Source organism: Tilletiaria anomala (assembly GCF_000711695.1).
Source record: "Tilletiaria anomala UBC 951 chromosome Unknown K437scaffold_24, whole genome shotgun sequence".
In the NCBI taxonomy this organism is placed as follows: Eukaryota; Fungi; Basidiomycota; class Exobasidiomycetes; order Georgefischeriales; family Tilletiariaceae; genus Tilletiaria; species Tilletiaria anomala.
The window spans coordinates 33,559-49,893 of NW_013546998.1; the positions used below are offsets into that span (position 1 = coordinate 33,559).

General features: G+C 56.1%; 4 protein-coding genes across 4 annotated transcripts; 3 read left to right on the forward strand and 1 right to left on the reverse strand.

The window, feature by feature from the left end:
• Window positions 1-37: 37 nt before the first annotated feature.
• Window positions 38-4,237, forward strand: K437DRAFT_245475 (WD40 repeat-like protein). The gene is made up of 3 exons (XM_013388701.1): window positions 38-239; window positions 306-3,303; window positions 3,373-4,237. Exons 2-3 carry the CDS (start codon window positions 323-325, stop codon window positions 4,187-4,189), a joined length of 3,798 nt encoding a protein of 1,265 aa, XP_013244155.1. The 5' UTR covers window positions 38-239; window positions 306-322; the 3' UTR covers window positions 4,190-4,237.
• Window positions 4,238-6,180: 1,943 nt separating this feature from the next.
• K437DRAFT_83068 (uncharacterized protein) lies at window positions 6,181-9,398 on the reverse strand. The gene is made up of 3 exons (XM_013388702.1): window positions 8,745-9,398; window positions 6,416-8,667; window positions 6,181-6,355 (listed from the first exon to the last, which is right to left on the reverse strand). The coding sequence occupies exons 1-2, from the start codon at window positions 9,114-9,116 to the stop codon at window positions 6,418-6,420; spliced, it is 2,622 nt and encodes an 873-aa protein (XP_013244156.1). The 5' UTR covers window positions 9,117-9,398; the 3' UTR covers window positions 6,181-6,355; window positions 6,416-6,417.
• A 227-nt stretch (window positions 9,399-9,625) lies between these two features.
• Window positions 9,626-13,006, forward strand: K437DRAFT_255474 (Metallo-dependent phosphatase). The gene is made up of 4 exons (XM_013388703.1): window positions 9,626-11,043; window positions 11,118-11,819; window positions 11,906-12,438; window positions 12,515-13,006. The coding sequence occupies exons 1-4, from the start codon at window positions 9,707-9,709 to the stop codon at window positions 12,838-12,840; spliced, it is 2,898 nt and encodes a 965-aa protein (XP_013244157.1). The 5' UTR covers window positions 9,626-9,706; the 3' UTR covers window positions 12,841-13,006.
• Window positions 13,007-13,282: 276 nt separating this feature from the next.
• K437DRAFT_267572 (uncharacterized protein) lies at window positions 13,283-15,640 on the forward strand (the record flags this gene model as incomplete). Its single annotated transcript, XM_013388704.1, has 6 exons — window positions 13,283-13,564; window positions 13,628-13,823; window positions 13,899-14,194; window positions 14,264-14,988; window positions 15,055-15,438; window positions 15,511-15,640. 6 exons carry the CDS (start codon window positions 13,283-13,285, stop codon window positions 15,638-15,640), a joined length of 2,013 nt encoding a protein of 670 aa, XP_013244158.1.
• Between the last annotated feature and the right edge of the window lie 695 nt (window positions 15,641-16,335).

Consider the following 16,335-nt stretch of genomic DNA (forward strand, 5'->3'; position numbering starts at 1 on the left):
CAAATGAGGTTGCTAATGGTTTTGTCCCACGAGGCTTGCCAGAGGAGCTTTGGTGCCACGCGTTGAGCTCCCTTGCGGTTGGAAGCTGGAAGCTGTGGGCCTGTATCGTCGCTGTTCTGCGTTTTTTTCGGCCGTCACTGTGTATACAGGACTGAGGGCGAAATTTTTGACGCACAAGAGCCAGCAACCGCCCGGGTGCGAACTCTCAACATTGCAATCCAGAGCCTGGTCACAGCGCCGTGAGTTCACAGGCTCCTCCGTCCAGCTACAAGGACGGCATTGCTGATTCATCCTTGTTCTTGTAGCAATTCCTCAAGACGCCATGGCGGACGCCGTCGTCCTTTCACCAGAGCAGATTGCCGCACTGCTCGCACAGCAAGCGGGCCGCAGTGGCGGAGCGTCTTCCTCTTCGTCTGCGCCTGGTCCTTCTTCTGCAGGCCATCTGACGCAACAGCAGACATCAGCCTTGGTACCCGATACTTTTCGAAAGCCGCCTCGTTTCAAATCCGACCTCCGTCTCACGCAGTCGTTTGAGCCTTTCTACGCTGGTGGCAGCGGGACGGGCAACTGCACTGCTATCCTACCCGTCCCTTTGCCTGCCTCATCGTCGTCATCACCATCAAGCACAAGTACGGAGGAACGATTACTACTTTTAACGACGCTCGACGACCTCATCCTTGTGACTGATAGCTTCACGGGTCAAGTTATCGCACGGATCAATCATCATGGCATCCCTACGCAAGCGGATCCGCTCGGGCAGCCAGTTGAGGGAGACGGGGACGAACTCGCGGCTCTCACGCTCAGCAACGTTCGATGGAGTCCAGTCAGTGATGTATCTGGATCGACCGAAGATCAAGGTACTGCAGAAATCCCATCGCTTCGCGTTCAACAAACAAGTGCAACGATGGTCAGCGCGACGCGAGCGCTTTTCCTGAGATTCTACAGCGTCACTGTCACTGTCGCTGTGCCAACAGCGGCTCATGAGGGTGGAAATTCGCAGCCGGTCATCCGTGTCGAAGCACGCTTACAACGTTCCATCACACGCGCGCATGAGGCCGCTATCGTTGTTCTCTCAGCATCTTCATCGCTCAGCGCTGCACTCCGACGACGTGCACCCACCAGCGGCAGCAATGGCGAACAGCACTTGCAGATGCTCGCAACAGGGTCCTCGGATGGAACAGTCAAGGTGTGGGATGTTGCAGGCGGATACTGTACGCATGTGCTCAAAGGCCACGGCGGTGTGGTCAGCGCGCTTGCGTGGGATGTGTTTTTACCAGCAAGTGGCGTGTCAGATGCCGGAAAAGGAAAGCAAAAGGGGGAAGCCGGCCGAGGGCAGCGCCGGATAAACCTCTTTACCGGCTCGGTCGATGGACGCGTTCGATGGTGGAATCTTTTGGCGACCGCATCCGAATCATCGTCCACGCCTGGCACAAGCAAAGGCGGTATCCAGCAGAAACCGCGCCAAACGCTCGGAACACACGTCTCAGTCGTCCGCGGCCTGTCTGTCAGTGCAGACGGCAGATGCCTCGTAACTGGCGCTCGTGATCGGACTATGGGCATTTGGCGTCTTCAAGCAGCGGGCGCGAAACGGCGCGAGAGCGTACCAAAAGATTCGACGAAGTTGAAGAAGAGCAAAGCGGCGGAAGACGAGGAGATGGAATGGAAGCTTGTCGAGGCAGTCAATGCAAGCGAGTCTGTAGAGTGTCTTGGTTTCCTGCCAAGCGGCAGCAAGCTGCCAGCTCGTGCATTGCAGGCAGTAACGCAAGATCTCGACGTAGCTATGGATGGCGATGTCGAGGGCGGAAACTATCACGATACTAGAAGCGGCAAACAGCAAGAGCTGTTCTACAGCGCTGGCTCCAGCGGTAAACTGCGCATTTGGGACTTTAGTCGATCGCAGATCATCGCTGTTCAGCCAGAGGACGTCGGCGCTAGTCCAAATGCAAAGTTGGGGGGGGACGATGACGAAGACGAGGAAACAAGAGGCGTGCAGGAGGTACACCTGACGTGGTCATCAGGCGAAGAGAGTAGCGGGCAACCGGCTGGCACGCAGTTCGTCGTCGTCCATGCTGATCAGACATTCGCATTCCGTTCATGTCCTTTCACCTTCGGCGACAAGGCAAAGTTGCTGGCCCCGCTCAGCCTCACGAAGCAAATGGTGGGCTTCAATGACCAGGTGACTGATGTCGTGCTGCTATCCTCAGCGATTAAGCCCGAAGCAAATGGAATTAACAAGGCACCGGAAGTGGACACGCACCTTGCCATCGCCACCAACTCACACGCGGTTCACGTCTACACGATGCCGCCGGCAGCTTCGTCTTCAGATGCAGATGCGGCGAATTGCGCGCACTCAGTCAGCCTGCTGCGCGGGCATACAAATAACGTCCTTTGTCTCGATCGAAGCTGTGACGCGGGACTGATTGCCAGTGGTAGCAAAGACCGGACCTGTCGGCTTTGGGCGCCACTCCCAAGAGCTTATGCCTCTGTCGAGGTAGGCTGGAAGTGTGTTGGTGTGGCACAAGGACATGCCGAATCTGTTGGGGCGGTAGCCCTCGCGAGGCGACCAGCTGCACCCGCAGAAGGGCACACAGGCTCACCGCTTTCAGCATCGCCCTTCCTCGTCACCGCCAGCTCAGACCGCACTGTCAAAGTCTGGGATCTGACACCTCTCGCAACGTCCGCGTTAGAGAACGCCGAGCCGGCTCGCTTGCGATCGCTGACAACGCTCAAGATCCACGACAAAGACATCAACAGCGTTGACGTTGCGCCGAACAATGCGCTTCTCATATCTGGCTCGCAAGACCGCACTGCCAAAGTGTTCACGCTCACTTACAGCGCGCCATCGAAAGCGAATGGCGGGGCGGCGAGTGCGTCGCTCAAGCTGCTCAGCACGTGTAAAGGCCACAAGCGCGGTGTTTGGTGCGTCCGCTTCAGCCCAGTCGACAAGGCGTTCGCAACGGCTAGTGGGGACAAGACGATCAAGCTCTGGTCGCTGCAGGATTTTACTTGCGTGCGTACCTTTGAAGGCCACACCAACAGCGTGCTCCGGGTCGACTTCATCGTGGCGGGGATGCAGCTTCTGAGCACCGCGAGCGACGGCCTCGTCAAGCTGTGGAACGTGAAAGACGAGATCTGCGCATGGACAGGCGACGCACATGAAGAACAAGTGTGGAGTCTGGCTGTCACTAAGGACGACAAGCGCGTCATCACGGTCGGCGCCGACAGTATGATTCGCATTTGGGAAGACCGCACGTTGGAGGAACAGGTTGAAAAGCAGAAGAAGACGTCTGAAGAAGTTCAACAGTGAGTCCGTCTTCTGAATGATGTCAAGTGCATGGATCTTCGACTAATATGTTGTGTGTGCGCGCGCAGGGAACAACAGTTTTCCAACTTCCTCGTTGCGAAGGACTATCGCAATGCTATTCACCTCGCGCTCAACATGAACCATCCGAGACGGCTTTTGCATCTGTTCAGCACTGTGGTTTCGCAACGACCTGGAGGTGACGCAGCTGCCGCAGCCGGAGCTCTACTGGACTCTGCTCTTACAGGATCCGGTGCGCACATGCTGTCTGCAGACGCAATTCTGCGCAATGCTGGCGTGCTTCCTGCGCTCAACGGATCTTCAAATGGACATGCAGATGCGAACAAAGCCCAAGAGGACGCAGAGCGACTCAAAGACCGCCAAAGTATCACTGGCTTATATTCGGTCGACCGCATCATCGCGACCTTACCGCCATTGCAGCTAGTGCAGCTTTTGCACCACGTTCGTGACTGGAACACGTCAACTCGCACGTCCGACATTGCGCAGTCCATTCTCCACGCCATCCTGCGTTTCCACACCATGGAGAACATCATTGACGCGTTCGAATCGGTACAAGGAAAGGGTCTCGGTGGCACAACGCAATCGGGGAAAGCCGGGGTGAACATGTCTAGAGACAAGTTTTCGAAGATGGTCGATGCATCGACAATGTTCGAATCTCTGCTACTCTACACTGAGCGTCACTATTCGCGCGCGGACAGGCTCCTTATGGAAGCCGCGATGCTTGACTTTACGCTAAGTTCCATGACGGCAGTCATTGGTGAAGAAGACGAGGAAGTGTCAACGAACGAAGAGATGCAAACTTTGCAGAATGGAAAAGCCGTCAGCGACGCTTCCGAGAGCGATGAAGACTCGGACATGGACGACTGAGACAACATGTATTTCATCAGAATTTCATGCTCATTACAACACTATAAGAGGACTTCCAAGCTTGATCCGCTGTGTCGCGCACATGACGTAGCTTCACACGTCGGCTTCGAACCGACCTTTGCTGATTTTCGAGCAGAAGTAGGAATGCACGATAGCGGCGATGCTGGCGTATCCGAAAGATGCGCTTAAATGCGTCAAAGCCGAGACTGAAGACGCAAGGTTGCGGAAATGGTCAGCGACTTCGCACCGCTCGCTAAGACCAGTCGACTTACAAAGCCACTGTTTCCATGTTCAGGCGGCAGACAGCCTGGCTGTGAAGGCGTTTGCTGCGCTTAGCGCGCGCCAGTATAACCTTCGGAGCGAAATGAACTCCAGCTTTGACCAAGTTGAAGAGAAACTCGGCGCTCCAACCGGAGTTGGTCGATGACAATGAATGCAAGTACGCACGCAGCTTCATGGCCGCGACCAGGAAAGCCTGATAGATGTTCGTGGCTATTGACTGTGCGTCGTTGAGGGCAGTGTCATTGAAAATGATGTGCGCGCGACTTTTGAGCGACCTGCCGAGGAGGATCCGTCAATAATGGCGAAGCAAAAGGCAAGCTGCAGGACGAAGACTCACTGCATCAACTTCGCAAGCATCGCCTTTCCGGGCTGCTTACCTCTTTCGACGGTCAGGGTGTCGTGCATGTCTAAAGACCCGGAATGTCAGCGCCTCCCTACCCGCTGTCACTAATAGATAACACCAACCAATTTCCTTGTAGCGATCGAGATCACTGCGCACCGCCAGAGTTCTAGTGTTGACCAAGTAGCCACACCAAGGGAACCATTCGGAGAGGACGCGTGGCACGAAGCCGCCATTTTTGAAGGACAGCTGGAAATTAGTAAGCGTCTTCTCTTCCGACACGAAGCAGCCATAGTCTGGGTGCCCAGCGGACATGACTTCAACGAAGCGCTCGGCACGAGCACGGACGGTTGTAACGAAGAGGAAGTCGTCCGTGTAACGAAGGAGAAGGCTGCCAGGTTTGCGTACAAATCCCAGATGTTCCCTTTCTAGGTCTGCATAGAAAAATGAGCAGAGGAGCGTGGAGAGTGAGGAGCCTTGGGGTATGCCGATCTGTTGACGATAAAAGTCTCGACCAATCTTGACAAGGTTTCCGGTGATATGCTGCTCGAGCAGCTGAAGGACGCTCATGTGTTGTTCGTGCGATGAGATCACACCATCGATGAAGATCACATAACGCAGAGCTTCCGCCAACTCTTGTGCGAAATCTTCAAAGACGCGGAGTTGGTTGGCGGGGCTTGCATGCTTTTTGAAGTTGACCTTGACTTCGGCACCTTGCACGGCGGCTTGTGTGTATCGCTGAATATAGTAACCATCGTGCTTCAGCAACTGTCGTACGATGCTCAAAAGTCGCTCCTGGTCGATGGTGTCGAAGGCAGTGCGGACATCCATCTTGACGAAAAAAAGGTGTGGCATACGGCCTCTTTCGTCGAGAGACTTGCTTAGAATATTTGCGCGAAAGTCTTTGAGATGACGAAAGATCTCGTTCGGTCCGAGTACAGATGACGCGAATGCATCGGCTTGCGCTTTTTTCTCATATGTTAGGATGTTGAACGTGGCTTGCAAGACCTGATTAATGGAGTTGCCAAGCGGTGCGCTTCCACTGCGATCGCTTGCCTTCAACAGCATGCGCTGCTTCATGCTCTTCTGCTCACGTTCTTCCGACGTGGGCGTCTGCTTGGTGCTCCTTCGTCGCAGGTTTACGATTGCGCGCACGCCGCGCTCCTTCGGCAGGAGGCGAATGTGCGAGTAGCCAAGCTTGCGGCTCGACATGATCGCGAGCGCCTCCTTCTTTGGTACATGTGAGAAGAGGCTGTCCCTCACGCGGGCGAGAAGAGGGCCACTGAGCGAGAGCCAATCGTCTTGCCGAAAGTATAGAACACGGTTGCGGAATGCAGTGGCTTCGGTGGCGTAAAAGGTCGTCCGGAGGAGAGGTGTGAGGATCGAGTCGAAGAGATAGTATATCAGCTCGGCCAGAATTGACCGCCGCTGCAGGTCGTCCTCGCGCGTGGTCTTGGTGCGGCCCGCGGGTTGGAGCCAAGAGATATCGCTCAGCCGAATGCCTTGCAGCAATTGATGAAGTGTCACCGTTTCATAACGCCTGCCTGTCACATAAAGCTTGATGGCTGCAAACGATAATGCAAGAATGCAATCCCGTCACTCACTTTTATCCTCGGGCCTGAGATCGCCTTGAGGAGAACTCACATTTCTCCAGCACGCGCCGATTGTGCTTGGAACCAAGCATGGCATTCGGAATGATGTACCTGAACACCTGAATGGCGAACCGGGTGACCTGCGTGTGCATGACGACGAAGTGCTGAAAGACCGGCTTGGCCAGGTGTTCCATAGCGACAGCTTTCTTGACACTGTCTGTTTCTTCGTGGCCGCTTCGTCGCTGTTCGGCGCGCTTAACCTTGCGCCATTCATGCGAGGCATCCCCCTCCACTTCTGCCGCTACATCCAATTTGCTCGAGGTATCCACACCGTCGCCGTGTCCATTTCTGTCGGCGTTCCCGCATCCTCCACTGCGGTGTACATGCGTCCGATCAGGCCGATCGGCAACCTCAGCCAAGCTGCGTGCCAACAAGGTGCGCTCTTCCTGACTCATCCGCCTGGGCACCATGTTCTTCGCGCATCGGTTGAGCAGCGCGCGGTAGTTTAGGCGGTCATGCCTCTGCAACATGTGGTGAACGATGGGCAGCACCGGCTTGAGACGCCAGGGTGTCTTGAACGCTGCCGCTGGTCGCGTGCGTGCCTGTACTTGTGCGCGTGCGGGTACCCCTCCTGCTACCGTTGATGGTGGTCTTGACGAGGGGATAAATGCGGACATGCCTGCTGACTTAGGCCGCCGTCCTCGCCGTGCAACGTGGTATGCAATCTCCGCTTCGCGTGAGACATAGTCGACGAACCTTTGTGCAGTCACAAAGCCTGCACCTGCCGCGCTAGTCGGCCCCGAGCCTGCATTATCGCCGGCGCCAAGGCCTGGCCCGGCGGCGTTGCCATAACCTGATGCCGAGGTGGCGGAAGTGAAGACGTTGTGCAGGCCATACTGCCGTGGAAATATGTACTTGAGCACATGTCGTGCACGTCGCGCCGTCTGTGTCTGATGGGCGCGCCAGCGCCGGCGCGTGGTTCCAAGTCCGTCGGAAACAGCGTCACGACTGGACGCGGCTGAGGTCGTTCGTCCTAGACCACGCTGTCGGTGGCCGTTGCCACCAAAGATGCCACCACCGCCTTCAGGATGCGAGAATGCTTTCGAAGACGAGTTCAAACGTGGGAAGATGAACTTGGCCGCTGCTGCCGCGCCTATCCCCTTGCCGACACGAAGTCCACCTATGTTCTGCGAAGCGCCTACAGCTGTGTGCGGGTCTGAAGAGTAGCAGTGATTGACCATGCCAGCCTTGCGGCTGCGCTGAAAGACGTGGCTGGGGGGCAGACCGGTGCAAACCTTCTTCATGCGGTCCAGCGTAGGACGCGCATAGAAGGTGCGGGAGCGGACAAGCGCGATGCTCGTCAATGGCCGCATCCAGCAGGTTCCTGATTTGCTCTGAGGCGCTCGCGGGAGATTCTCATGAGCGCAAGCTTGAGAGACCCGTCCAGTGGCACTGATGCTCGCGCAATGCGTAGGGTGTTTGCACTTCAGCAGATTGTAAGATACCTTCGTGCCGGCGTGTGGAGGTGGGATGAGGGATGATATCCCCTGGGGCTCCTGCTGTTGATCCTGACCATGAAACGCTGGATGCCCAACCCATTGGCTTCGACCCCGCGTCTTGCCTCTCCTCGTCCTCTTCCTTCTTATTGCTGCCGTTGCTTCAGTTGAGTCGTTTCTAATGGACAGGAAACCATCGTGGCCGCGTAATTTGCGCTTCGCGCCACTTGCCCCGTTAGAAGCCCCTACAAGCGCCTCCTGGGCTTGGGCCTGCACTACATCCGGCAGGGGACGCCCGCAGAGCTGAAAGTAGCACTGATGTGGACCCTGCCTTGAGTCCCGCTTGCCTCCTCCTTCAGCCTTGGTTTCAGTTCCTCGCTGGGAGAGATGATCAGAATGAAGGCCCGCGTCAATACGCCTGAAGAGGGAGGTGGATGTAAATATGTGCACGAGCAGGGCCGAGTGCCGATATGCGCTACCTGTCGTTGTATCTGCCAGGGCGTGAAAGAGAGGCGATTCGAGGATGTGCGTGAGGGAAGTGTTGAGGGCATAGTTCGTGATTGCTCGTGCGCATGCGGCTGGATGCACATGCAACGACAAGGCTGATGCAGCCTCTGCCAGGGCAAAGGGGAGTGGCAGAGGTAACCGAAAGGAGCTTGATCGCTCATCGGCGGGTCGATATCCGAGCGTGAGGATGTTTGCAGGCGGATGCTTAGACGATGGGCTAGGCCGTTGGGCGAGGAGGATCTGCTGAGAGATGAAGATCAACTGAAGAGGAGAACGAGAAGGTATGTCAGCGAATCAATGGACAGAGCTCCTTGGCTTGTCGTTCCTGTGATAGTCACATCCTGAAGGCTGTGCAGCGACGCAGGAGTAAGCGCTGTGCTGCACTGGGACTCGTCGTCTGTGTCCTGCTGCGGAGGAGGAGACTCATGGACTCCGACTAGGTAAGCGTCCATCCACTCTGTCGCCTTGTCCCTTGCCTTTTCTAGCTGCTCGTCTCTTGTCAGCTTTCTGCCATCTACATCGCTCAATTTGGCAGCAGACGCGAGCTGCTCCGCGACAGCCGAGATGAGCTGGTTATACTGCCGAGGCGGAAAAAGCGATTGAAAGTAGGCGCTGAGCGTGAAGACGTGCGGGTATACGCGCGAGAGAACTGGGTGGTGATGGTAAGCACTGCAGTTGATGCCATCGTGAATGTGCTCCAGCGCAGGCATTTTCGTTAAGCTACGGCCTTATGTTCGCTCCTCGGCCCTTCGATGTGGCATGTGCCTGTCATCATGTCCCAACAGAGTGGACGCAAAGAACCGGGACGAAGCACTTTGGCCCGCGACGTCTAGGGACACTGTCCGCCGGCAGCATACACACTTTGGGTTCAGACAGGGGACTGGTTCATGTTGCACCATACACACTTCCACCTCAGAAGGCCCTTCGAAGTGCATGCATCCCAAGGGCTCGATCCCGTACTGATGCTGGTGTCCTTCTGTCAAGAGCATAAGTGTCGAGTGTTGGTTCACACAACGAGAGGCGGGCATGTCGGACGCGATCGAGACGCGTCGCGATATATCCACTCGCTAAAGTAGGGTTGTGTGTATCCCGGCGCTTCAATCCCCGATCATAACAGTGTTGCGCAGTGCTGAGCTCGTTCTCGCTCCTCTCAACGTTGTCCGTCCAGCCAGTTTATACCTATAGTTGACTTTTAGCGCACGGTGGCGATGGTGGGGGTGAACGGTCCTTTGCTTCGAGAAAAAACACAGAGGACGTAGAGGGTTGCCGGGGGAACATCTGCCAGTGGCGGGTCGGAGCCATGTCAACGTCAGCGCCTTCCGCGAACGCTAACCATGGAGCCGTGGAGACAGTGCGCCTGCCCATCTTACACGCCAACGATGTCTACCGGATCCGCCAGTCCGTCAAGTCGGACGGCAAGTCGCAGGAGTACTGTGCGTCTCAGTTCGCAGCGCTTATTCACAGGCTGAGGTCCGAGTGGCCTCAGCCACCCCAGCCACTGCCCGACTCACAAGCTTCGGCCGCCAAGGAAGACAGCGACGAGTGCCATGATGGCATCCCGCGTGCCGGCCTCACACTTTTCTCCGGCGACGTCTTCAATCCCTCTGTCGAGTCGAGCGTCACACGGGGGGAGCACATGCTCCCGCTTATGAATGCCTGTGGATGGGACACCGCCGTGTTGGGGAATCACGACTTTGACTTTGGCTTCCCTCACCTGACTCGTCTGATGAAAGAATGTACGTGGAAGTGGGTATTCAGCAATGTGGCCAACATTTCCGGGGATGCGAGTAGGGGCGAGGGGAAAGGCAGAGGAAGCGAAGAAGTCGATGGAGACGAGCCGAGGGCGACAGATGGACAGGTCGAAGGCACCCTGCCTTACTGGACTACCTATCTACATCTCCCCTGTACTTCACCTGCCTCCTCCAGCACGACAAACCGCCGTCTCAAAGTGGGCATAATCGGCCTCATCGAGCGTGACTGGATCGCCACCGTTCCATCCTTCCCTCCCGAATTTCGTTATCGCTCGATGGCCAAAACGGCACGCAGACTTTCCAGCCTGCTTCGCAATCGCAGAAAGTGCGACCTCGTCTTTGCGCTCACGCACGCTCGTCTGCCAAATGACATCGACCTCGCCAAAGAGGTTGGTGCTGTTCTTCCTCATACGCGTCGTCAAAACAATTCACATGGACACCTGGACCATATAGACCTCATCCTAGGCGGCCACGATCATGTCTACTACATCGGCAAGGCTTGCCAGATTCCTGCCGATTTCGCAGGCGAGCAGTTCGAGCGCGGACCCGGGACCGAACACGACGACGGCTGCTGCATCGTCAAGTCTGGCACCGACTTCCGTGACTTGTCAAGTATCACCCTCGAGGTGCAGCGGAACTCAGGCAGCGATGTCGGCTGGCACATATCGAGGATGCGTGTCGAGCGCCATCGACCCGCTGCCCATCCCCCTCTGTCTCCCAAGGGCACCCCGACCTCATATCCGCCCTTGCAGCCGCTAAAGCAAGAGCTAGACACGCTCATGCAGCGTATATCCCTGGCTACCGACCAACCGGTTGCGAACTCATTGACGGCCTGGGACTGTAGGAGCGAGTATATCCGGACCGAAGAGAATGCGTTTGGTGATTTGTGAGCCTCAGCTGGCCGCACAATTCACTCTGAGCATGTGGAGCTAACGCTTTATTTTGTATATGTTTTTGCAGCTGCGCGGACATTATCCTGCACGCGTACGATGATGCCCTGCGCGGGCAAGAGCAGCGAGGCGAATTGGCGCCTGCACGCACGAGCACTATGAGCTCTTCTGCGGGCACCGCTTCCTCCGCAGGGCCATCTCCGCGACGTGTGGACCTGGCGCTGCTGTGCGGCGGAGCCATCCGCGGCGACTCGATCTACGGACCCGGCCCGATTTCTCTGCGTGATATCCTGGAGATCCTGCCGTTCGACGACCCGATTATCGTCAAGGAGCTCAGCGGCGCCGACGTGCTGGGTGCACTCGAAAACGCGCTCGGCGCGTACCCGAAGCAAGAGGGCAGGTTTCCCATCCTGGCGGGCTTGTGCGTCAAATGGGATAGCACACGCCCGTCGGGCCAGCGAGTGCTCAGTGCTCGGCGCGTAGCGGATGGGCATCTGTTCGAGGTGCCGAGCCTCGCTGGAGACAGCACTGATGCTGGTACCGATGCAACAGGAGGCAGCGGCAGTGCCGAGAAACAACAAGGGCAGATGAAAGCGCGTCGCATCGAGATAGCGCGCTCGAGACATCAGGACGGGTACGAGTGTCTCGTGTACAGGCCTGCAATGGTGCTCGGCGAGGAGATCAAGAGAGATGAAACGTATCGTGTCGTGACGAGGGAATACATGGCCCAAGGTCATGATGGATTCGTGGCGCTTACACGCGGACGCTATCTGTGAGTCATCTCATTACATTGCGTGCAGCGAAAATCTTCCCGCGCTGCCCTCGGCTGAGTCTTCAACGTGTGTGATCTAACGGCAGCATTGATGACGAGAACGGCGTGCTCATGTCCACGCTCGTCAGGAAGTACCTGCTGGGCGCGTCCTTTGTGTGGCGCATGAAACAGTTGCGCGCACAGGCAGCCGCCAACGAGTCCAACAAGTCTGCGACTGCAGGAGGCGGTAATGCAATGAAGAGCAACCCAACGGAAGAGCACCTCAACACCCAGCAAGAAAGCTCACCGCCTGCTAGGGAGAGGAAGAGCCAACGGATACATGACGCTCTTCTTTCTGAGCGCACGCGCAGTGCATTGGATCGCGCCATGCTCATCGGCACAGGTCCTGAGCATGCACCTGACGCAAGGGGCGGAGATGCAAACCCCTGCGATGCGCCTATTCCAGCATCTGTAAAAAGAGAAGCGGTCGTGGCGTCGCCAAGTACTCCAAAGAGGCCTGCCGCCAAGCATCTGATGGACAGACTGGCCGAACTCAAACGCGTCGTCGATCAGAGTCCCAGTGGGATGCGGCATGCGATGCACATAGGAGATTCTGAGCGGCATGGTGATTTCGACAACAGTAGGTCCAAGGAAGCTCTTAGGGGAGATCCATTCATGTCACCACTTGCTGAGCACTACGTTTGTTCTCTCCACAGTCACACAAATATTTAGGGGCCGTAGCAGCGGTGCCGGGCGCACTAGCTTGGGTGGCGGTCACAAGGCGGATACGTGCATAGATGACGGAGCGTCTTCCTCATCCTCTCCGGTTCCTACCACATCTCCAACGATCTCGCAACCAGCCTCGACAGCCGGACCCGCGCCGCAAAGGGTGGAAGTGGCGGCAACGGACGTCAAAGGCACCGTAACGCTGACGGAGGCAGAAGCTGAGGCCTTGGCAACTAGCAATGATAATCTTGCTGTGATCGCCCCATTTGTGGACGGGCGGCTGGTTGATGTCGCCAGAGCTGGGAAAGAGAAGTGAGCCGGAGAGCCTGTCAGGGAAGCAGGGAAACGCGATGCAGCATTTGTATTAGTCGAGGTGGCATCGAAGCCAGTTGCATGTACATATTGTGCAATGATCGGGCGGAACGGTGCGCCATATTGCCTGGCGGTACGCAATTGTTGATTCAATCAATACTCTATCCTCGTCATTATATACGCAGGCATGACGATGGGTGGTACTCAAGCTTGGAGTGACTCAAACCATTGTCACGGAGACTTCGGCTGGTCACTCGTTTGGGCGGGCGAAAGAGCTGCGAGCCGTTCAGGTTCAACGCCCGAAGCACGCCCTGGCGGCTGCATGTCACCTCAGTCGCTGCAGGTCGAACGGACCGCTGTCACTGCGGGTCGGACCTAGCACTCTTCTGAGTGGATTGGACACTCAATGAAACAGCCCCATTCAACACCGGTTCTATTCCTTTGAAATGTCGGTCACGGAGCAACAGCTCGGCGAGCTCGAGCTTCTCTCGCAATCGCAGCTGAAGCTGAACCAGCTCACGGGAAGAATCACGGCCATCCTTTCCTCATTCGACGGCCGCCTGCGCGGCCTGGAGAGCAGCATCGTCCCATTGCATCGCAGCACTCAGCGCTTGCTCAGAGCGGAGGTCAATATCGACCGTACGCTCGCTGCACTTGAGCGGACGGAAACGCAGCAGGCTTCAATTGCGGACTTGGAACCGATTATCCGCACCGGGCCGTCTGCAGATGTGAGCATGACCGACGATTGACCACGAATGACCCAAACTGACATCATTTCTCGATCACTGCAGAATGTCCCGGCCTACCTCGAAGTCCTCGATGAGATCAAGATCACATACTCTTACGTCGAATCCACCGGCAACAATGCCAGTGGCCGGAGAATTCAAGAGCTGATGGCCGTTGGCGCGGACAGACTCTCTAACTTATTGAAAAGTTGGGTGGAAGCCGAGAGCGAACCTATCGATCCAAGAGAGCACTTACAAAGAGGTAAGGACAGAATCCCTTTCATCGCGTCGTTCGAGGAAACATGTTGCTAACGACGTATATCGTCGCCATATCAAGGCATGCAAATACCTGCCTTTTCGGACGTTCTGCTTAAGGCCATCATCCCGATCTTGAACTATTTGGCCGGCATGCGCTCCGGTGGGTATTACCTCACGGGTGCTTTGAACGCATACATCAGCGCTCGCTCCGCCTTTGTCGTCTCTTCTCTGTCAATGGTCCACACTGAGGTTCTGGACTTTGTCGAGACGAGGGCATCAGGCTCCGTTGCGCGCGAAGACGGCGAAGAAAACACATACATTCGCGGTATGGGAGGATTTCAAAGTCTTGTGGAGAGCACTTATGAACTCTGCAGTGTGAGCATCTTCCTAGCCTTCCAACACTTCAGTGGCTGAAGCTGAACACATCTACGGTCATACTTTTAGTTTGAGCTACAAAAGGCGGCTAATTTGCTGTCGTCGATGAATCCTCTTCCGCCGCCAGAGGTGTCACAGACGACTATCAACATTGCATCTCCGCCGCTCTCACAGCTAGTGTCCACCGCGAGCAACGTGTCGTCAACTCTGACCCGTGCGAATGCATCTAAAAAGCCGCAGAGGTCATTGGGAAGTCTGTCCTTTCATGTCGGTCTAGTGCTGGACTTCGTCTCTACACTCGCACACAGCCTTCCGACGTTCGAGAAGGCCTTCACAGGCCATATGACTGCTGATGCCCGGGCGAGAAAAACGGAAGGGTCCATCCGGGAGCTGCGAGGGGTGGAAAAAACGCAAAGGCAGCTTTGCGCCGGGTGCTTGCGGCAAGTCATTGATGGAATCAGCACCGTGTCCGCTAAGTACGATGAAACTGAGGGAACGGCAAGCACCACTGTGCATGATATTTCTTACGACAGCCTTCGCCTGCTCTTGCAAGTGTATGAATTCCGCAGTATTTCCGGACCAGTCCTGCGGGAGCTGGGAAGCGGAAATTTGATGCCGGGTACCAACGCACCGCCAATGCTGAATGTGGCGCTCAACGGAGTAGAGGAGGAGCAAGCCAACCACAACGTCCTTGTCAATTACTTGAATAACATTGTCGCTACCCTCCTGTCGGCGCTAGAACAGCGCAGCAAAAGCATTCGCCAACCCAGCACAAGCGCAATCTTCCTTCTCAAGTGAGCTTCAAATCTGAGAATAGTCGGCCTGGACACAAGGCTGAATTGTTTGGCCCTACCCTACAGCAATGTTGGATTCTTGCAGCGAGAGCTGGCAGCTGCACCGGTTTCGCAGAACAACAATGTTTCGATGCTCGAAGTATTGGGTCAAGATTGCGATGACATGCTTTCAGGGACTCTAAGATCTGCCCACACGGCCTATTTGGACGCGTGGGGGCCTTGCGTGCAGGCGCTGATGGAAGATGTACCACTTGCGGGTGGGACACAATCGTCCGGCGCTAAGAGCAAATTGGCGACCTCGCTCGGTGGTGGAAACGACAAGGCGATCGTCAAAGATCGACTGGCTAGATTCTACGAGTGCCTGGATGATATGGAACAGTTGCATCGCGCTTTCCCATTCTCAAAGGAGGATCTGGAAGTCCGCACCAAATTGCTTCGCGAGGTATCTCGGTGAGGGTTCAGCCTTGCCGCGCACACAGGCAACAGAGATGAAATCTTACTATCTCCCTTCCCGTATTTCAGGATGATTTGCCCGCTGTACAACAAGTTCATTGTCAAGCACCGCCAATCGGGCTTTTCGCGCGATCCATCCAAGCATATCAGGATGACCGAGAAGGAGATCGCGCTCAAACTCGACGACATTTTCAGGTGAAGACGGTAGAAGTCATCCGGCGAAGGCCTCCCCTGTATGCTCTTCGTTGAGGCCCGATCGCAAAACAATGTCAGCATCTTGTATTTGACACCTCATTTGTATTCTACTTGACATCAACTGACAACCTCCGTGTCAGACAAGGACCATGCATCTTGCATTTAGAGAAATTCGTGAAGACTGGGTCAACACTAGTTGCACCTGTAGAATCTCCCTGACCTAAAATTCGCCGCTGTTGATCATCCGATGGCTCGACTTTGTCCGTTGTCCTGCTCCCTTCGCCCACGTTAGGAAGACCATTGCTTTGGCAAGGACGAAGCAGTCAGCAGTCTGATTCAGCGGCAAGCCAGGCAATGCAAGTAATGTCTTCCTCCGCAAAAGAAGAGCCGAGGCGGGGGCAAACGCTGGCCGCGGCGTCTCCCCTCTGGAATCACCCATCCACCCCAGGATCTCCGTCCTCGTCTGCACCTCACTCACGTTCCGACCCCCCGCCTGTATGGGTTCCAGGGCCCTTCAGGCAGAAATCGTTCCAGAATGCTCTCGATACGGTTAACATTTCATTGCAAAAAAGCGCTGTCAACGGTAGCCCAATACTGGCCGCCGATGGGTCGCATGTGACCTCGACCATCTCTACTGTCGCAGAGGCAAAAGAGACACACGAGCACAATGCAGCGCCTCTCAAGCCCTCCCTCACAAAC

Bases quoted from the DNA above. Each gene is read 5' to 3' on its own strand.
- K437DRAFT_83068 (XM_013388702.1), bottom strand. From the start codon at position 9,116: ATGCCTGCGCTGGAGCACATTCACGATGGCATCAACTGCAGTGCTTAC. The intron at 8,668-8,744 runs GTGACTATCACA...TCTCCTCTTCAG, and splicing joins CGCTGCACAGCCTTCAGGAT to TTGATCTTCATCTCTCAGCA.
- K437DRAFT_255474 (XM_013388703.1), top strand. From the start codon at position 9,707: ATGTCAACGTCAGCGCCTTCCGCGAACGCTAACCATGGAGCCGTGGAG. The intron at 11,044-11,117 runs GTGAGCCTCAGC...ATGTTTTTGCAG, and splicing joins GAGAATGCGTTTGGTGATTT to CTGCGCGGACATTATCCTGC. The intron at 12,439-12,514 runs GTAGGTCCAAGG...TTCTCTCCACAG, and splicing joins GCATGGTGATTTCGACAACA to TCACACAAATATTTAGGGGC.
- K437DRAFT_245475 (XM_013388701.1), top strand. From the start codon at position 323: ATGGCGGACGCCGTCGTCCTTTCACCAGAGCAGATTGCCGCACTGCTC. The intron at 3,304-3,372 runs GTGAGTCCGTCT...GTGCGCGCGCAG, and splicing joins ACGTCTGAAGAAGTTCAACA to GGAACAACAGTTTTCCAACT.